Source organism: Hesperophylax consimilis, chromosome 25, assembly GCF_061612785.1.
Source record: "Hesperophylax consimilis isolate HC1 chromosome 25, BYU_Hcon_1.0, whole genome shotgun sequence".
NCBI lineage: Eukaryota > Metazoa > Arthropoda > Insecta > Trichoptera > Limnephilidae > Hesperophylax > Hesperophylax consimilis.
In genome coordinates this window covers 10,863,309-10,886,040 of record NC_142860.1, presented here as the reverse complement: position 1 = coordinate 10,886,040, position 22,732 = coordinate 10,863,309, and the positions used below count along the sequence as shown (strand labels likewise).

Here is a 22,732-nt window from a genome sequence, read left to right as displayed (position 1 = left end):
AGCCGATGTAACTCCATTAACAACACAAAAATCGGAACCAACTACCAAAATAGAACACGTCCCCCTTTTCATCCAAATTATTTGAAAATCTACTAAGTTACTAAACATCCACCGAATACCCATAGAAAATTCCCCCCTCCCTCAGGCAGCGAAAAAGTTGTTGGGAAATCGTACCTTCAGAAAATTGTTAGGTAATTTTGACGAATTTTTAATTTGCATCTACTCTTTCACCATTCCGGGATATGGTTGTTCTGAATCGTTACTGTGGTGAATTATTGTATGAAGAATTGTCGTGTGACGAATAAATTTGCTCTAAAAATTCATGTGGTGAGTTCCCATATTATGAGTTGTCATCGAACCGTGAGGTATACTTTGAAGGGATTTATTTTCGCTCTTTTGCGTTGGCATACCTGAAGATAATAAAACTAGCTTCTGGCATTATCCCATAGATGTCATGGAGCGTCCATTGTCGATTGTTTTCTTGTCAGCGGCGGACAGTGACGTTTCCCCGCAGCATCTATTGATGAGTCGAGCAAATAAGTATGGGCTCGCCCATATTTCGTCCTATTTGTCGTCGAGTCAGTTCGTTCGTTAGGTGACAACTGTCGTGTGTTCTCGTGACAAGGTGTTTCAAATTGTGCTAATTACAAATAATTATAATAGTGATATGGTGCATGTTTCTCCGTAACTGATCATACCAACAAGCCATAAGAAAAATGGGTAAGTGTCCCGGCTTTGATATTTTTTCCAATGATTTTCCCACATTTTCTCGTATTTTATAATGTAAATCGATATGTATGTATGATGTAGTAATGTATTAGGAAGGTGTGAAGATTTTCCATCCGATTTATGTCATAATTATTGATTTTTTCATCGGAATAAAACGCTGGGGTGCCTGGCGTGAGTCACAAGGGTTGCCAAAGCTGCTTGCACGCGATTAAACGTCTAATAAAACAAGTCCAAGCCACGATTTTAATGTAATGTGTATTTATATTAATCGGCGAGCACGATAACTTAAAACTTCACATAAGACATCGACTAAACATTGGGTTGCGAAATATTCCCGGTAATCTTTTATTTAATTAGTGCTTCGCTGTTTTCGAGCTACATAACGATATGACCGTGTTTGTTTGCGAATTATTTGCCCTCGCTAAAAAATGCTGAATAAGTGTTTGCCTAATCCTTTATGAGCAAAATAACACCTGATTAAACTAGTTTTTTCAGCATGTATGCCATTAGCGTTGAATTCAATCGCATACCAAAAGAATTATCTATAATATAATCACTCACTCGCATACTAATCGAAATTATAACGCTAAAATACCACCAGGAATTGCCCTATTTAAGGCATTAAATTGAATAAATCGTCTTGTACCTACAAGGTACAATAAATAACACCGGGAAATCCGGAAACAAACTTTTTCTGCGGTAAATGATTATTTCTGCCACAAATCTTCTAAATGTATGTAGGATTTTAAATTTTCAGTCATAATTTTGATAGGTACATTATAATTTTAAAAATATCCACCAGAGTTATGCACCTAAGTAAAAACATAATTTGCAGACAAAAAATGCTTATCATGCCGTGTGTATCGTAAATGTTGTAATACATACCAATCTATAATCTCATCGCATAGAGAAATATTGTGGTTTTCCAAATTACAACAGTCCGTCCTGATCCGGATGATGAAAACTAAAACCCATCCAAAACCTGTGATAAGAAAATTACGTAAATGAATACAACCATCATAACTGATCGATTTTCACAACCATATTATAAATTTAGTTTATATTTTTAATGTTCAAGTACCTGCATATTGAAGGTCAAAATTCTTAAAGAGTGCCGTAAAAATAACCCAGAAAACTGTTAAAATCCAACCGGCATGGAAAACCCGGTAACCCAAATTAAGCCATTGTTAATCTGAGCGTAAGGGTCATAATGCCATCGTATTGGATTTCCTAAGTTCAAAGGTCGCCGAGTCAAAAGGGTACTAGGCTTGTCAAATTTCCTCAAACTTTCTGAATAATGACAATAAACTGTTGCATCGGCAAGCGGCAACCTTGTTATATGTACATATATTTAGAACAAATCTCTTACCATAAACGTTATTTTTAGAATAAGGAAGAGGCCTCTCTTCGTGTTAAATTGGGTGGGCGGAAATTGTGTGTTTTTTTGTTTGGATTTTAGTCATTGTAATACGTTTTTGTATTATTCTGTTTGGATTTTAGTCATTGTAATACATTTTTGTATTATTCTGTTTGGGTTTTTTTCATTGTAATACATTTTTGCGCAGTTTTCGCCTAGCCACAAGTGTGGGAGGAAAGCTGTTTTTGTACTAGCTTTAATAACAATAATAATAATAATATTTTGATGATTTTTATAGCGCCGTTTTTGTGAAAAATCACATCAAGGGCGCTGTACAAATACATAATGTATTTCTGAAATAATTTATCTTATTTATTTATTTATATATACGCCTAAAAAGGCTTTTACATAGAAGTGATACATGATGCTGTACAATAAGAGAATAGGTATGTATTATACAGGAGATATTGACAGTAAATAGATGTAAAAGAAGGTAAAAAATACACACTTGTAAAATTGTGATTACAAGTATAATGAGAAAATATTAAAAAAATATGAAGCAATAAAACGTAAGAGTAACATAAAGTAAAAAAGAAATTACAACAACACTACATATAAGACAAATCATTAAAACTAATTTACCAACGCTACTCTAATTTGTAGGATTCAACAAAGTGTTGGTATAGATTATGCTTAATTCTATAATATAATATGGAGTCAATAAATAAATCAATAGCACCCCATACTTGTTGCCCAGATCATGCATCCTATTGGTCAGTGAGTGTGTCTGATAGTTGCTCGAGTATGTATTACAGAAGAATGTTATATTTTGTCTTGTATTCCTAGTCGGCACATGTAGTTTAATAGTGGCAAGGATGGCAGGACTATCAATTAAGTTGTTAATGACTCTGTGTAACACAACCAGGTCTGAAATAATTCTCCTGTCAGACAGTGTTATTAGATGCAATTGATTCATCAAACTGACATAATTAATGTAATCAATAGGAATTCCGAGCTTAAAATTTATGTACTTAAGAAATTTGTGCTGAACTCTTTCTATATTATTGGAGTAAACTTTATATAAAGGGGACCAAATAGGTGAATTATTACTAACTATATACTAGACAAACTATAATCAACTTATGGCTAACGGATTCTACCGGTTCGTCGATCACTAATGACAATCTATCTGTACAATGGTCATTTAGCAAGGGCGCCCGGGTTCATCGGGTGAAGTGTGTACAGAATGCGCCTGCCCACCAGTTGCGTGGCGTGCCAGATCGGGAGAGGCTGCTTTGGGGAGACCCTTTGCCTCTCCAACTGGTCTCTCGACCCGTGGGAGGGATATATTCATATGTCCGTCACTCCCGGACACACTGATCCCTAGATTCATACCCAACCCTCATACCTTTTACCTTCTCGGAACTTCCTCTTTCCTTTCCTTGAAAAAAACTCTCCGCAAAGCATCCCAAAAGATGATACGCCCTGAAGGAATTTTTTCCTGTAGGGTTAATGAAAAAAAAAAACAATGCATTTGGCGAATGAACTTGATTCTGCCTTAGAATGTACCTACATAAATATAGTATTATTTATTTATACGCTGTACAGGCAAATGATAGAGATACAGGACCGTACTTAACTGGAAGTTCACTTGATATTAACACTGTTTATTATGGAAATTTAGATACTATTGGCACACAGAGGACATAATTGGAACATATGTAATTGGAAATGCCTTATTAATTCCGGTATTTATTTAAAAATATGTTTATGTTATTTAATGAGCGTGTTTAAGATAGGAAAAATAAATTTTATTTTGAGCGGACCAACAGTACAAGGATTTGATTAGAATTTATCTTCCTAAATGTGGTTCGTCCCTCGATACGCGACGGATTGAGGATTGAAGTAAGGCTTCGAATAATGTAAATCCGATAGTAAAAGTGTGATTAGGATTATTATAGGCTACTCTCAGGCAGGTATATTTAGTTTAACGGTATGGACAAATTCTGTTGGGCTTGTTATGTATCTTTGTCCCGGAGGGAGTTTATTCCGAGCCTTCGGCCCAGATACTCCGAAAGCGCGATCACCAAACTTAGTATTTGGCTTGCGCTTAAGTTTCATCAGTCTGCCTACAGCTGCTGATGTTGCTGATCTAAGAGTTGACTGCCTCAGACCAGTGCCTGCTTGACTCAGACACTGACTGCTTGAAAGAGGTTTGAAACAGGACGGGAAGGTCTGATTACCGGAGGCGTACGAGTATTGAGCCAAAACAAAGGCTTACAAATACAATATTGGATTAAATCACCGATACAATATAATATTTGTATGCCGATCTTGAAAGAATTGTTAAAAACAAGTTCGTTAGAAATTCTGAAATCTATGTATTTTCAAATATACATACGGTCTGAAACGGTTAATATAATCAAGTTCGTTAGAAATTTTTTAGGATTTAGAATTTTAAAGATTTTTTTTCATATTTGAACGGTCCCCGTGCAACGCTGATTCTCGGCCCATTTCAGTTTTTGATTAAAATATTACAAGTTTTCGAGCATTACAGTTATGTTGTCAAGCTTTTCAGGTGAACACAATATAAAGCTAAAACAGTTTTTTAGCGGGGACCGTTCAAGTGTGAAAATTTTCCAAATTACGCTCATGGTCGATTTGATAATAATCAAATGTGAGATCTTCATAGGCTGTAAGTACTCTCATGATAAATAATTATTGCAAAATTTTCGCAACTGGATATGCCTAAAATAAAATTTATCGTCGACCTTATTCTCGTGAAATTCGATACCCTACCTGACATTAGTGAATCCGGTGACTGTCAGAGGCCGGCAGGTAGGTAAGTTGATAGGCCCTGTCAATTATATCGCGATATCCACACCGTGTGTGAACAGCGGTGTTCACTGCTCACTGCATATCCCGGCGGGAATGCAGCGGGCCTGTCGTGCATGATTGGATATAATGAAAGGCTGGGTAGGTGTGGTTGCAGGAAATATCTTTGAAATTATGTTACATCACGTGGATAAGTACTGTCTGGAGCTAGTGAATCTATGGCAACCCTGGTAGTGTGACTTTGCAATCTTCCTCCCCTCTACACTTCAGTCAATTTCTCATCGACACTACAGCCCTCGGATCAATTCCGGATGCATGACAAACCCAATATACCTACCTGAAATCGAATATATATACCTTCATATTTTTGTATTGCCTATGTGAATCCTAATTACACTTTTTCTTAAGTACTGTCTGGAGTTAGTGATTCTATGACAACCCTGGTAGTGTGACTTTGCAATCTCCCTCCCCTCTACACTCACAAAATTTTTGTTTAGAAATTCTCTAGCAAAAAAGTAAGTAGGTACAAGTGCGAAATACTTAGGGAATAGGTATTTATTCATACTTTTACCAGTTGTTCCAAATATCAAGACTAGCTAGTACGACTCACTAGTACGAATTATGCACCTGTCTATGTTTATATTTATATCTAGGATCTAAAAATCGCTAATAATGTATTCATAGTTGTTTATTAAAACTTCCATATTAATAAAAATGTGTCCCATTTTTTTAGTTATATATTAAACCTTGCGCGGACCCCCTCACGTTGTTCAGGGACCCCCAAATTTTAATTTTCCACGGACCCCTGAATGATCCCGGGGACCCCTGGGGTCACTTTGGGAACCACTGCTTTACACGTTAATTATTTTCATGCTTACGATTTCCCGCAGATAGTTATGATATTCCGTTAGAGAAGAAATAATAGAGAATTTTGGAATGGTACTAAATCGTCAAAAAACACTTTTGTGGCATTCTATTCTCCGCCTACCCTTAGTCTTAGAGAATAATGTCGTTTTGGTTAGCTAGTTATTTTTTATCTTCCTCGTTTTGTCTATTTATTTGTGTACCCCTTACAAGAGCTGGGGGAAGTTGGAAAAAAGTTCCTATTTCGATAGTAAATTTTACAGCTTAGATCTCCGTCGTAACCTCTCTCTCTACTGCGTCCATCGCCTTTGAGAAAGAGGGAGAGGTTACAACGGACCTATTATCGGTACGCCCTGCGGTACCTACTCGTAAGGGCGCCACGTTGTCCGCTCCGCTCAACCTTCCCCTACCCGTTCTCTCGCCGGCGTACTTTACCTACCCTAATAAAATAACAGGAGGGTGCGGCCTAGGGGGATGAGACTCGCACACAAACATACAGATTGACATATTTAACATTGCAGCCGGTCAAAAGATTAAGTCGAGACGCCTAGTTTTTGGTTATTCGGCTAAATATGTTCATTTGAGTTTTTGTATTATTATATTGGGATTGATGAAGCTGAAAGTATGCTTCATTGCCATTCAAAAACAAATATTGCAATTTTCTTTATAATATAAAAAAAAAAATCTGTTGATAAATTAGAGAGACCTCAGAAATTTACCTTTCGAATGAGCCTTAGATGAACATATTGAAAGAACACAAAAAAATAAAATTCTAATACAGAAATTATTAATTAAATTAAATAATTTTATAATTATAGGTAGGTACCTACTTTATCAATCAAAATTGGTTCAAATTTTGAAAATTTCATTGCAAAATTGAGTTCATGTAGGATTTATATTTCACATCACGGACATTAGTAATTTAACTTCTTGAACGTAATTAGTAGTTTAACTTTTTGAACGCCGATACAATTCTATTTTATTAATAACCTACTTGCTTTTTGCAAAATGATGTTTTATAAATTGCACCGTTTTACCAGACAATGTGTTTATATATTATTTATGAAACAATATATAATCTAGCATAATATGTAGTTTCCCCAGAATAGCTAGCTATTTTCAGAGAAATGTTTTTTAATAGTAGGTATACATAAGTACACCCGCCGTTCACGAGGTTAATAATATTATTAATATTAAAAATAAATGTTTTTATTATTTAAAAAATGAATACTATTAATGTTAACTTGAAAAATGCACAGACTTATTTCACTTTGTCAAAAATATAGATTTTAGGCGAAGCTTAATGCTAAATCACTATTTTGATTAATCATTATAATGAATTGGTGTACATTATGCATACCGAAAAATATGCTTTAGATAAATTGAAGGTTTTCCCATCGTTTCTCTTGAGTAGAATACAAATAAAAAAACAAATTACTCAATAAAAAAAAATGTAAACTACTAAAAAAAATATTTTATCAATAGAAATGTATGAACGCGTAATGGCAACAACTTTTAAAAATACAGTATTATCGCTAAGATTAACTGTGACAGTTTCACTTGATTAACTTTTTTGCTTTCTTATAAAATTATTTACAAAATAAATAAAAATCAGTTTTGTGCTTGAAATCGAACGTTCCTCGACTCCGTTTGTCAAGCGATTTTAATGCCTATTACCCACAATATAAGGTATACCAAGACTATACACATTTTTGGCTTGTAGCTTCCTCTTAAATTGTTACAGCAATTTGAATTTCCCGCCGCGCACAAAACGAAATATTTCTATTGTTGTCTTAGCAAAGAAAAACATAATTTCTTGGTGGACAATGCTAATATGCTCATCTAACATGCGTTTATTACTGAGTGTAGAGATTGTGAATTTAGGATTTGTGGATGGCATCGACAAATTACAACAGACCGATGCTTTCATGTGATCCGTTTCTATCGTTGTCTTAGCAAAGAAAAGCCCAATTTCTTGGTGGATAATGCGTTAAAATATGCTCGTTTTTGTCATCCCATATAATATGCTAGCAAACATTTATAAATAAATATATTTAAGTAAATTATAAACCGTTTATAGGACGAAAATCTCGAAACAATTTTACATAAATATGTCCACCACAAAATTGTCACCGATTATAGAGAAAATATGTATATATTTTTTTACATTTACCCCAAACTTGTGAGAGAATCTTTTTTAAGGAATATAAGGAGAGGAAGATCTGGGAAGGTAAAGGGTATGAGGGTTGGGTAGGAATCTAAGGATCAGGGTGTCCAGGAGTGACGAAATTATGAACATATCCCTCCCACTGCGGCGCAAGGCGATGGGTCGAGAGCAGTGGCGGCCAGCTAATATGTGCTCCCGAGCGCCGAACAACCAACAAGATTTCCGACATGGCTAATCACAATACGAAACTCGGTTCGGTTATAATATCTCATTCAAAAGGTACCTACTTATTAAGCGCGCTTAACTTGCAGACCGACTTTGACTTGTGCCTATGTTCGTAGCAGTTCGTTTTCGATTGCGATCCAAAATTTAACTACTTTGTCGCATATTCTGTGGAACAGTCGAAAGCGTGGGTACATACCAATGCCTACTATTCTTTGCAAATAATACCATATCAAGGACGGCGTTCGGGGTTTTACCACCACATCAGAAGGAACGGTTTATTCAGAAGAAATTTAAACTAAAACGCGTATGTTTGATATTATTGTCGAAATCGTGGTTTCAATTTACCATCTGCTATTTTTCAGAGAATGTTCCGCTTCTTCGATACAAGCATACAAGATAAAACTTGTCATTAAGAGATGAGTGATGGTCAGATTACTTATTATCAGTTCAGTCAGTACTTGCCGTTGCCGGGCATTGTCTCTTGCATTTAAAACTTTTCTTACTCTGCGAAAGGTTTGAAGTTTAATTGCAGGTTATATCGATCTTGTATATCAATTATTAATAAGGCATATCAATTGCAGGTTATACTAATTTATGATTACTTTGTGTTTGTTCAACGTATAAATTAATAAATTTATGTGGAATACATTAAGAACAATAGGTCGAGATTTGAAAACAAAGTGATAATAAAAAATGCCGGTTCACCTAAACCTGAACTGATAATAAAACAAGAGTGCGAATCTGGATCGAAGAAGTTTACTCGATCATTTAACAAAACAATGTATAAAAAAGCTTCGTGGCTCTGTGGATGTGATCAATTGAATAGTTTATTTTGTTTTCCGTATTTAATTTACGATGTTGATTCAGTTTGGACAATCAGCGGTGTTACTGATGTATTTACATTTACACTTACTGATGTATGTCATTTACATTTACAAAAATTTTTTGGCTTAAAGGTTTTAGGAAAAGTTGACATAAGAATGCAATTGGATTCAGTCTACCGTGCCTAAGTTAAACACCATAATGAGCTAGTTAATAAAAATCGATACAGGTCAAATTTCCCAGAACATGATTTCAATGTGAAGCTTAAAACATATGACTTCCTAAATAAAGTTCAGTTAAAAGGTGAACTCTGTGCAATTTACGCCCGCGACGATTTTTCAAAAACTAACGGCGCTTTATCAATGTTACAACTTTTTTATAGTACTTGTTTATTAGAAGACTTTTCCGAGACTGTGAAATTACTAAAACGTGTGTTCACCATTCATGACCTTTGGGATGACCTCAGTTGAAAACTAAAGATGTTTCTCACCGTTAAAAAGAATAAAATTCTTTTTGTTTAAAAAGAATAAAATTCTTTTTAAACACGTTGAGCCCGGACAGACTGAACGCAATATCAGTGTTAAGCATTGAAAAAAGGTTTATTCAGTCTATGCCTGATTTCAACACGAGAATCATAGAGGTCTTCGCTAAACAAAAGGAGCGGAGAATAGAACTTCTTTATAAATAGGTATGTACCTTTATTTAATTTATTTTCTGACTTAATGTTGTAATCCGGTGAACCCCCACATATTTTGACCACCGGCCGCCACTGGTCGAGAGACCAGTTGGTGTGGTGAAATGGTCTCCCCAAACCAGCCTCTCCCGATCTGGCACGCCACGCAGCTGGTGGGCAGGCGCATCCTGAACACATTTCACACGACGAACCCGAGCACCCCTGCTAAATCACCAAACGTAGCGAACCGCTTACGGTGACCTATGGCAGAGGTTTTGATTATGCAATAAATGGTTCCCAGGGTGGCGATACCCAAATCACCCTCTCAAATTGACATATCTCATCAATATTACTAATCATATTGTAACATCTATAATATATATTATGTATGGAATAACTATGTGTGACAATAATAATATAAATGATTTTTTTAATATTTTTTTTGAATTTTCCAAAAAAAAAACTTATATCATTGATGTCGCTATTCCAAATTCCTGTAATATTAAATAATCTGTTAATGAAAAAATAAGAAAATACACAGATTTAGGAAATGAGAGTAAAATAATTTGGCATTCTCAGACTATAAAAATATTACCTTTCGTTATTTCGGCTACTGGCATTATACCTAGCTCTCTCATTCAAAATTTAGGCGTATTAGATCTATCAAAAAATTTATGTATAAAGATGCAAAAGTCGGTCATTTTGAATACATGTAGGATAACGAAAGATTTTTTAAATATTTATGTTGATGGATCAGTAGGATTTATAGGCCCTATTAGGAGTTCTACCGAGCCAAACCCTCTGATATGAAAATATCTGGAGTCGGTGAATTATTTTCCCATTTGATCTCTGGTGAGTTGACGTGCTGTTCTTGTATTGTATTTATTTTGCTTATATAATGCACTTGCATAATGTTGATTGACTAGATGATCATTTGTGGAAAAGTGTGTGGAAGGGTTTAGTTTTTCCTATGGGGAAGATTTAACCCGGACATAAAATCGGAAAAGTAAAAAAACAAAAGTTTTAAAAGTGTATATTATTTTCTTTGTGAACCCCCCCCCCCCCCAACCCCCAAATTTCGTGCTTTTAAACCCCGACGATTCTTCTGTCTTCTAGATTGCCTCAATCGCGTGGCATCCAAAATACGCAAACATTTTTCCATTTTCTATGCACATTATTGGTAGCGTGCGACCGTGCCGGACTCTTTACAGTTTGTAGTCTATACACCTTATGGTCCCCAGTTCGACTGAGGAACACGCTCAAGAAATCGATAAGGGTTCAAACAACTTGCTCTAACAACGGCCGCTTATTGTTTGTCAAGTGCAAACTGCTGGAATTACACAACACCTTTGTTGGGTCAGTTTACAGAGTAAAGATTATGTCGATAGGAGACAAAATGGGATAACAGGAAATGAATACATGTGATAGCAGCTTTATGGGGATTTTACACGATGCTTATTTTCGTCCAATTTCCTTGTGGGTCTTCTTTTCACCTGGATTCGGATGAAAGAAAGGACGCGTTCTATTTTGGTACCGATGTTCGTATAGTTTAAGTTAGCGAATATTATTTGACTTCTGTCGTCTGCCATTATTTTACGTAACACTATTCCATCAATGTGTCTGATCAAACGTACATACGGAAGATACTATTCCATCAATGTGTCCAAACAAACGTACTTACGGAAGATACGATTCCATCAATGTGTCCAAACAAACGTACGTACGGAAGATAAGATTCCATCAATGTGTCCAAACAAACGTACATACGGAAGATAAGATTCCATCAATGTGTCCAAACAAACGTACATACAGAAGATAGTATTATTATTATTATGTTTTCTAGGAATCGAACCACAGAGGAAGCTATCATTTCAATCAGCCAAACAAATCACAGTGCTAAGTCTACATCTGTCAGTAATCTTGTTTGATATAAAATTACAGTAACATAAGTGTGATAAAATTGGTATTCTTTGATAATTCTCCCCTAGTTAAGGTTTGCGTTCATTGCTTTGCGCCATTTCGCCCCTGCTATAAATAAATGCATTCGAGGGGTGGAACTTGACAGGTGTTTTTAGATGAATGCAGCGAAATAGGCACGCGTCAAAATGCGTTTTTTATAATCGAAATAACTATTTCCACATTTTATTTTTATGTTAATACCACAAATGAGTTCCAACTGCTCCCAACTATCCGGAGCCAGTGGGACTATGGCACCCCCAATTGAGGTATGTTACGAGGCTGAAAGCCGTCTGCCGTCGCTGTGTGAAAAATAATCTCAAAGTCGCTTTACAAGACTAGACTTCCTCGGCTCTATGTAATTATGTAAGGCAGTGGAGAAGGAAAGGAGATGGGGAAGAGGAACGTTGAGAAGTTAAGGTGATTTTTCACAAAAACGGCGCTATATAAATTATCCAATTATTATTATTAGGTACCTAACAATTCATATCTTATTAAGGCTTAATTAAGTAAGGCTATCGACTAGCAATTCGAAGGTCGGGGGGTTCAAATCCTGGTGCGCAAGTATATTTTTATTTGATTAATTTGTGTTAATTCATAAATAACTCATTAAAATAATATATAGTGTTCTTGCGGCACTTCCCAGAGTGAAAGGTACTCTCAGTATCGCCCTAGTGTTAGACCACCCTTAAGAATTGAAACGTTGCTTGAAATGGCTTTAGCCGTGTTTGGTGACCAGATCTGAATAGCCAGGTACTTTCGCACCTTCATCTTTCCCATCTCCTCCCACAACATACCCCATTTAAAGATGCCATAGTCTCACTGGCTTCAGGCGGTTGGGAACAGTTGGTATTCATATAAAATAACCGATTTCAAACAACGATTCGATTTTGAATAGTGGTCTTTCACCAGGGCTATATTATTGCTACGTCACTGAAATTACCTATCTGTTTAACCCTACATGACCACTATTCGTTCTTATTTCGAATTTACGATAAATTACTCAATAAATTATAAACGTCTTGCCCCTGACACGCGAAGCCCGTTTTTCAATTCGAGTTTCCTTCATGTTTATTTTTTGTTAATTTCACAATTTTCGTTGCAATTTTCAGAAGAAAACCAGTGGGAGCTATTACTTTTAATAACTTAACCGGGCTGTTTTTATAACCGTCGGCTACGAGTCGAACAATAAACCACTAAATGCACGCAGAAATTAAACTGCAAACTCCATTGTTGGTCGCTGTAGTAATTTCATTTTATCGTCGACTCCGGCCCTGACGCAAAATTGACGTGGGAAATCATAAATTCCTTTGAGTTTTGACTTATTGCTGGCGGGATTTTGACGGCCAAGTTTTTTTTACAAATTAAATTCGTATTATTTGCGTTCGTTAAATTTAATTTTAATCAAAATATATATTTATCGATGTATTTTTAAATGTAAGTACATAAGTTTCTACACATGTAAATATATATCTCAGTAAGTCACTAGAAATAAGTCTTAGATGTAAATCACTAGTTATTATGAATCCTAGTTGTAAGCCAGCTATATTTAATATTTAATAAATATATTTGAACAGCGCCCCTGGGGTGATTTTTTTACAAAATGGCGTTATATAAATTAGCCAAATATTATTATTAAGAAGAAGCTACATGCCAAAAATGTGTACATTCTTGGTATACCTTATATCGTAGGTAATGGGCATTAAAATCGCTTGGCAAACGGAGTCTAGAAACGTTCGATTTCAAGCAAAAAACTGGTTTTTATTCATTTTGTAAATAATTTTATAAGAAAGCTAAAAAGTTATTCAAGTGAAACTGTCACAGATAATCTTAGGTATAATACTGTATTTTAAAAGTATATATATTGTTTCCTTTATGCGTTCATACATTTCTATTGAAAAAATATTTTTTTTAGTTTGCATTTATATTTTTTATTGAGTAATTCTTTATTTTATTTGTATTCTACTCAAGCGAAGCGATAGGAAAATCTTCAATTTATCTAAACCAAATTTTTTGGTATTCATAACCATACACCAATTCGTCATAAATATTAATCAAAATAGTGATTTGGCAAAGCTTCGCCTTAAAAGAAGATTTATAATTTCTCATCGGTATTATAATTTCTAGGGAATGGATTTTATAAATTCATAGCAAATGTTCGTACTTTTTGCACAAATTAAGGCGATGCACTATGTCGTGTAACATTGTTAATCAACCCGCTAATAATAACTCGCTTATGTAGATGGCGGTAAGGTTTAAATTCCCGCTTATCACCTGTTTTGATTTATGCTAGCAAAATCGTCAAAAACTAGCTTTTATTTTATTTTTCGGACGTACAGACACAAATATTTAAATGTTTTACGACCATTTAATAAATAACTTCATTTTTCATACTATACAATAAAACCATAACCGAAAATGGGTTCGTAAGTAGGAGATTTTGAACTTTAAAGCAGTTTTTATAGGCCTGATACATTTTTTTCTGGGCTTATAAAAAAAACTTTAAAAAATATATATATTTTGAAGGCCAAGATGTGATCAATTCGCAGTATTTAATTGAAGCATCTAAAACATTTCTAAGCGATCAAAATGTCAAACCAAAGTTTGACAACAAACATGCGAGTGGTGAAAAATTCTTAAAACGTTGTGTCGAACTCGGGTAGATTTTTACGTATTAGATGCCATGGGGACCCCGAGCAATTAGTTGCTCGGGGTCCCCATAGCATCCCCATTTGTAGTACATTGAAAGGCTGAAGGGAACGGGAGGGAAAGGAGATGGGCAAGTGGATGGTTGAGAAGTACCTTATATTTTATCAGGAAATTAGCGTGCTATCACCTTTTTAACGTTTTTCTCCGTGTACTTACTCAAATACTGTCCTGTCGTCAGTCGACGTAGAGAAGTCATTTTCGGCAAATGAATCCTCGCCGACAGGCAAAGATTACTACCAGATTTTACTCATTAATTTCCTTCAAGTGGTAAACATACAAAAATGCTAATTCTTGCATGATCGTACCTGTGTACATGAAAAATACCAAAGGGATTATTTATTTACCTTAATAAACAATGTTCCTTCATAAATTATAATGTAAGAATTCAATTATAAATTACTACAGCGACATTTTTTGTGCAATTTAACAGACTTTGCTATCTTGTCTGCCCGAGAATTCCCTTGTATTAGTGAATATACGAAAATGGAAATTCTTGCAATAATTATACCTCCATTCAAAATACTTAAGGTCGTATTTATTAAGTCTGTATCTTGTGAATAAATGTTCCTACATAAATAATGTAAGCATAATTGAATGGTAAATGGCTGCAGTAACTTCCGCATTCTTCAGTTATGTAATGAGTAAAACGTGTGAACCCTGGAAATATTCCCCCTGTCTGGTGTCTGGTATGCAATATTCAAGAGCTCCCAACCTTTTTGAGGAGGTTGAGAGTTACTTTTATCCTAGTTTTCATGGGACTACTTCTAACAAGAATTTTTGTCGTTACTTTTTTTAGTTCTTCAAACCTTGACCATAAAACTGCTTCGTTAACAAATAGACGCGAATCTAGCAATACCCATTTATACTTATGGTAAGGATATACAAATTAGGTTCCATGGCAACAAAACAGCGGAAATTCAACAGACTTTTGAAAAGTGATGGAAAAAACTGTCCTATGAACCTAACCTATTTAACCTAATTTTTCTTCATCACTTTTCATGACTTTAGATCTCTTTCACAGCCAGGAGCGACCGGTACACCAGGGGGCATTGATTTGTTAGGACCAGAGATGTGCTTTATTTCAAATAAATCCATTTCAAATGGAAATGCAAAATGGGTATTTTCCATTTTGCATTTTAAATGCTTTTCTAAAAACCATTTTGCATTTTAAATGCTTTTCTCAATGCATTTTCCATTTTAAATGCTTTTTGAAACATTCTTCCTACTTTCTCCACTCATCTTTTTTTCATAAGCCCCAAATATCAGTCGGTCCTCAACCTCGCTATGAGAGATAATTTACATTTGTCAAGTTGCTCCCTGGTAGGAGCCCTGGCAATTGAGTGATACCATTACAAAAAATACTGATTCAAATACTGAACATGGCCATGACGCTGTAATATTAAATGTTAGATAGCAGTTTCTATGTTTTTACGCTGGCAACATTAGTCCCGCGCAAATGTTTTGTGGTTTCATAATCTGTTGTCGTAGTGTTTTTGGATTCACCATCATGTATATTTATGCATCAATATGTTCTACATTGTTAAATGACAAAATTGTTTAAAAATTCTATAATTATTTTAATTGTTTGACCTGAGAAATCATTTTGCATTTTCAATGCATTTTGAAAATAGGTATTTTGCATTTGAAATGCTTTTCTAAAAACCATTTTGCATTTTGCATTTTCAAATGGAAAAGTTTTGACCCATTTCCATTTTGCATTTCAAATGGTTTTGGGTACCCATTTTGCACATCTCTGGTTAGGACTTGGAACACGTGCTCTGAGGATGTAAAGGAGGCTGGAGTTTAGTCGATCGGTATACATGTCAACCAAATAAGCCAATATTGGAATTTAAAATGGGCAGGAATATGGGAATTGGTTGAGCATTGTTTTTTTTTTCTTTCTTTTTATGTATTCCTTTTTCTTGCCCCTTCTTGGCTCTTCCTGGTTCTTCGTGTCTCTTATTTGCTAATCTTTAATAATAAGGCCTTTTTGACTCTTCTAGTCTCTTCTTGCTTCTTAAGGCGAAGCTTAATGCTAAATCACTATTTTGATTAACCTTTATAACGAATCGGTGTACAATATGAATATGCTTTAGATAAATTGAAGGTTTTCCTATCGTTTCGCTTGAGTAGAACTCTTGACAGTCCAAGATGCCAAACAAAACGTCTGTAACCATGTGGGTCTTCCGACGACCCCATGCATTTTTCTGTCTTATGGGCTTTTAAACTATAGAAATCCCAATTATTCAGTCAATTATTAATGGTAACGTATGTATTTGCGCAGAAATACGTAAAATACTAAAATTAAATGTCAAGTATTTAAGCTAATATAAGGAGGATAGTAATTTTGGGTACTACCTACTCCCCCACTTGGCTGCGAAATAGTTAAACATTGTAGCATATTATTTCCTCTTATTGCTCTTGCAACTTTTTGATTTTTCTTGTATTTTATTGCTTCTCCTAGCCTCTCCCAGATTCTTCTTGGTTTTAAATTCTAAATTTAGAAACAACAATTATTTTCACAATCGAAATAATTATTGGGATCGACCAAAATTTGCCCCCCGATCGACCGGTTGGGAACCCCTGCCTACGTTGTATCAGGGACTAATGGTGGGTTTTACGCTTGACTGCATGATCACTCATCATACAATTAACCTCAGGCGTGCGTTTGCGATAGCGTAAAGCTTTTGTGTATCTACCTTGCAAATTATTGTTAGTACTGATGACCTCCGTAGCAGAGCCGTAAGCTCCTTTGCTCCGGAACCAGCGATCGTTGGTTCGAAACCTAAATAATATTTTTTTGGTAATTTCACTTTATTTCATTGTCTTGGAGACTCAATAGGCTCTGCCACACGTACGCTTCGGAGCGGCGGTACCAAGAAAAGTCTCACAATGGACGGATGGACTGCGCTGTAAACCATTGCATTACTTTCGGACTTAACTTTTCTGCGCGGCGGCCTGGAGTGGCGCGTGGTACCGCGGCTCCGAAGTGTACGTGTGGCTGAGCCTAATATCTCATCGTCAATTCGTCAGTAGACCGTTGAAAAGTATATTTTTAATTTAATAAAAATAAAAATCTGTAAATACCATTATCAAAAAGACATATTTTAAACATAGACATGTTTTAAAACCAATGGTTACTTCATCGGGATAAACGTGTAGTGAAAAAAAAAACAGATTTAAAAGAGACAAACATGTATAATAGACAAATACGTACCTATACACAAAAAATATTACCTTTTATACTTACATGTACCGTACTTAAATTAAATTTTGTAAGTCTTCTCCGTAATATATTGGTGCACAACTGTTTTATAGAGAACACGAAAAAATAAATACCGCAATTATAATATCACAGGAATTTTTAAAATACCTTAACTTGGTTTACTTAAATTTTTATATTTCGAAACGTGTAAATATATTAGTTACTTTAGTGATTTATTTTTGGGTTACTATGCCGTGTTTCGTTACCATTCAGGGCAAATGTGGCATATGATGATGATGATGGACACTGTAACGCTGTCCAAAACGTTGTCTAAAGAAGGAGGTAGCGCAACACGTCATAATACCCCAAAAATAAATCTCAAATCATATATTAAGACATAATTATTCCCTAAAGCTTTGCTTTCCGCCATTTCTGATATTTGGGAAAAATAAACTCTATTAGCAGGTGTACTAGCGCAGACCCGTGAATATTATTATACCAATTTTGAAAAAGACCATCCCTTGTCTGAATTTATCACACAATCAGTTCCAATGTGAAAATGACTTTCGAAGCAAATCCGAGGTCTAGAGTTCATTGAAACAGAGTTGCGTACAGACAATCAACGGAATTTTTTATTAAACCTACCTACCAAATGTGGAACGTGTTTTCTTCTGGCGATCTCTCCTACCGAAGCGAAGTTTGAATATCTTCTTAGCAATCTTGCATTCTGCAGCCTAGATGAACTCCATAGACATATGAATATTAGTAGACCTGCCCTAAGTGATTAAAAGCGTATTATCCCCACTCCCCATACCGGTTCCATTGGAGCCGGCTGTGCTCGCGTATGGCCTCAAGTGAAATTTGAAAACGTGACGTCATCATTCTTGTGCGAACTATGGTCGAGGCATCATCGGTTCATTTTACGAAATAACACGGCAAAATGTTGACCTAATGCTATGAAAACTTGTAAAAATAGATGTGAAAAAGAGAATAAACCCAATTGTCGTATTACATTCCATATATAAGCATTATTTTACTTTATTTTAAGCATATTCACATTGTATAATATGGATCAGTTGTAGAAACATGTTTGGACGCGAAACACAAAGCTGGTTGGTTGCTGGGAAGTAAATTATGAACATTTATAAAAGTGTCTTAACTAAATACTTAAACGAAATATTCGACTCTGAAAATAGAACCGAATTTTTTTGCCGAATTTGGACTTCGCAAATTTGTTCATAACGTGGCGAGTAATTTGCGCTCCCATGTAAAAATGTCTATTAATTCAAAAGCAGATTTTACTTTTAAGAAGTAAATGGTGATATTATAATGCGAGATGCCTATTTACTGTCAGATTGATTTATTGACGAATCACAGTCAGCTTCACCCCCTTCGTTCTTCAACAGTTGATTTTACCCCTCGCCATTATCTTCTCGTCTATTAATTCCTATGTCTGTGATGAACTCGTATTTTCTTCTGGCGACCTCTCCTACCGAAGTTTGGATATCTTCTTAGCAATCTTGCACTCTGCAGCCTAGATGAACTCGTATTTTCTTCTGGCGACCTCTCCTACCGAAGTCTGGATATCTTCTTAGCAATCTTGCATTCTGCAGCTTAGATGAACTCGTATTTTCTTCTGGCGACCTCTCCTACCGAAGTTTGGATATCTTCTTAGCAATCTTGCATTCTGCAGCTTAGATGAACTCGTATTTTCTTCTGGCGACCTCTCCTACCGAAGTTTGGATATCTTCTTAGCAATCTTGCATTCTGCAGCCTAGATAAACTCGTATTTTCTTCTGGCGACCTCTCCTACCTAAGTTTGGATATATTCTTAGCAATCTTGCATTCTGCAGCCTTGAAGAACTCGTATTTTCTTCTGGCGACCTCTCCTACCGAAGCGAAATTTGGATATCTTCTTAACAATCTTGCATTCTCCAGCCTAGATGAGCTCGTATTTTCTTCTGGCGACCTCCCCTACCGAAGTTTGGATATCTTCTTAGCAATCTTGCATTCTGCAGCCTAGATGAACTCGGCGGAATTGCAGTCGTACCAGTAAGTATTTTTTTGAATATCGAAACTCTTGTTTCGAGCAGTCTGTTTGTGTTGACGTGTTACCGAGCTGAAGCAAAGATAACACTGTCAAAATTAATGTTTTTTTGGTTGAAATGCGCATTATTTGCAACATACGGGTGATGTCACACAATTGACAGTGCCTATGCAATATTCAGTCATGTTTATTTACAACATAGATACCATTTATTGTTATTGTTTGACCTACTGGCGCAAAGGTGTAACGTTGTGCATTGTACATACTAGGTATTATTCTTTTCAATGCCAACCGTATGCTGTAATGCGAACAACCGGCTTCAAATTTGTTAGAACACCAACATATTGTTTAAAACAAAACGCTTACATTTTTTTTATAAAGAAATTAATTAATCGGTCCGTGGCCGAGTTGGCATCGCGTTCGGGTCCCACCCAGGCGTGTTGTGTTCAATTCCTCGGCTTGCTAAGTCCTCCATCACAATACAAGCAACATTTCCGCTTACTATGGTGGTAGTAGGTAGGTTAGATTTTCAAATATTGTCAGGTTATTCGTAACCCGGGAATGTTGAATGAATGAAAAAAAACAAGTTTTTTGCGTTTAAAAGCGCAAGAAATTGATTTACAGGAATAGCACAAAAAACGTATATGGTAACTTCGGTTGTCTGTGATGTGAAATATTCCTGCGTAATGAACTCAAATTTGCAATTTTGAAATTTGTTCACATGATCGTGTGAAGATAAACGATAAAGTAGATACCTACCTTCAATCAGAAAATCATGTCATGGTTTCTTTTAACTAATAGTACTACATTATAAATGTGTATTTATTTTGTTTAAATCTTTGAGAGATGATCTTTCAAGTTTGCTAACTAAAAAACTGTATTCAAATATATTTTTATGAATAAAGAAAAAAAAGATAGGTAATAATTAATTGTACAGCAATTAATAAAGCTGTCTGTAAGCTTGCGGGACTGATTGTGCTGACCACAATTGTAAGTCTTAATAATTGCTCTAATTGTTTGTATCAACTTGTTAAATGGATCTGCTAATCATTCCAAGTACCTGCCCAGTGCCTCGGAATAGACTGCATGCTATGACGCCTTATCGGCCCTCATATTGTGTCAAGTCATACTGTAAATATATCCAACATTAATCAATTCATTTCTTTTCATTCGTTGTCTTTGCTACTGATTCTAATAGAGTCCCAACTACCTGAAGCCAGTGCGGCCATCGTAAGTCTGAAGGGAGTGGGAAGAGGGAAGAGGGAAGAGATGGAAATGAGGAAAGTTGGGAATTACCTGGCCATACTGATTTGATCAATAAACACGACTAATTCTTATTGTTTTTAATGATGAACTAATGTTTATAAGACAAGGTTTTTATGCATAGCAAAAAGGATAACAAATTATTATAAGCATTAATTACTCGCCTGAAATATCCATGCATATTGAAAATATCTCCCGAGTAAAAATAAATAACGCCGACGGGAATTGAACCCGCATCTTCTGATGTCCGGTCAGGTGCTCTGGACCGCTGAGCTATACACCTTACCACTCTGGAACTTACCTATTTGAATAAAATTATTATATAACATAATTGTACCTTCCAACATGAACAGATTTCCAATTTCTTTGTTTATCGTTTCTTTACATAGTATCATTGTAATTTTACATTTCAATTTTGACTAGGATGTGTTGATTATATTTCTGATTAGAAATATTTACAAAAGAAAGAATTTATTTAATTTTGTTAAAAGTAATTTATCATTAAACTTACGTCGTTGTTGTTCTAAACGGAAAATTCAGTGAAACATATCTCGGGGTGAAAACGAGATGGTGAGTTGGATATATTTGCCTTGGCAAAGAAATTCTGCAGAATCTAAAAAAAGTTTTTTTAGTTGGAGATACCAAATGTTTAGAGCAGAGATTGATCTTCGCACCCAAATGTCACAACTATTTAAAGCACACGATACAAAGATCTTTTTGACAAATTCACCCACCGATAAACAATCATATAAGTAGGATATTAAGAAATGCCTATTGACACTCAATCCAAAGGATTTCGATTGCCATTGACCAAGTATCAAGTGACTATACTGTTTACCCCTTTAGTTTCCACGTCACGCTTAATTGAGTTTACGATAAGTCTCAGTGTGTCAGTGTCGAAATCGACAATGATGTCGATGAACAAATATTTAATTTCGACTGTTTGATTATATAGTATATTACGGCCCCGTTAAGTATAGTATCGAAGGGCTACAGATAAGATATTAATGTTTTTACTATATTACGCAATATATTCACACTAGATTATTTTTGTATGGTAATCTGAGAACACTCCTAATACTCGCACCTATGTATATTTTGGTGTGCCCATCTTGGTAATTCTTTTGACACTTAAGAATAATGTCAAAGGTCTTTTCTGTTGGTCTTTTGACTTCTATCTTACTCTATCTATTGTCTAACCTTCAGTTAACAAGTAGGAAAATAACAGAAACAAGTTTAACGAAGAAATAATTTTACATACCTACATCGACAATATGTGAAATTCCACAAGGTTTTCAATTTCGGCCACCTTATTTTTTTTTTAATTTATATTATCTGTGGGACGCGGAGGAAGACCTTTTTTATTATTTTTTGTTCATATCAAGGTAAAAACTTAATGATTGTCTAATCTTAAGTTATTTAAGTAGGAAAGGAACTCACAAAGTTTAACATAGGAATAAATTATGACAATTTCACCTAACCTCGAGTGTATGTGGACTAGACAAGGTTCCGAATTAAGACCACTTCTAATTTTTTTAATGTTTTTTTTTTAAATATAGCTAAAATTCATGTATGTACATTGAACAGAAGTGTTGATCAAGTAAGTTGGTAAAGAGGAGGGAAATAGTACCAACCTTTGTAGGGTGGGATCTTTCTTAGTAATCGTCTGCTGGTTTTCGCAGTTGCAATCAAATTTATGTATGTCAAAAATACATTTTGTGTAGAATGTAGATACCTTCGATTTTTGCAGTTACTCTTACAGCCTTAAAATTTAATAATAATGCATCTGACATATTTTACGAATGCGACCTTGATGGTTGATTAAATTCATCGTGGCTGATGCATTCAATGTTTATTCGTCAAGAATTCATTTTGTGGTT

General features: G+C 35.2%; 1 protein-coding gene across 1 annotated transcript in view; it reads left to right on the top strand.

The window, feature by feature from the left end:
• The first annotated feature begins 485 nt into the window (after positions 1 to 485).
• Unc-115a (actin binding LIM protein Uncoordinated 115a) overlaps positions 486 to 22,732 on the top strand; it is a 262,629-nt gene continuing 240,382 nt past the window's right edge. The window contains exon 1 of the mRNA XM_089646765.1: positions 486 to 720. Within this exon, the coding sequence (XP_089502891.1) occupies positions 717 to 720 (4 nt within the window). The 5' untranslated portion in view covers positions 486 to 716. The remainder of the gene's footprint in view (positions 721 to 22,732) is intronic.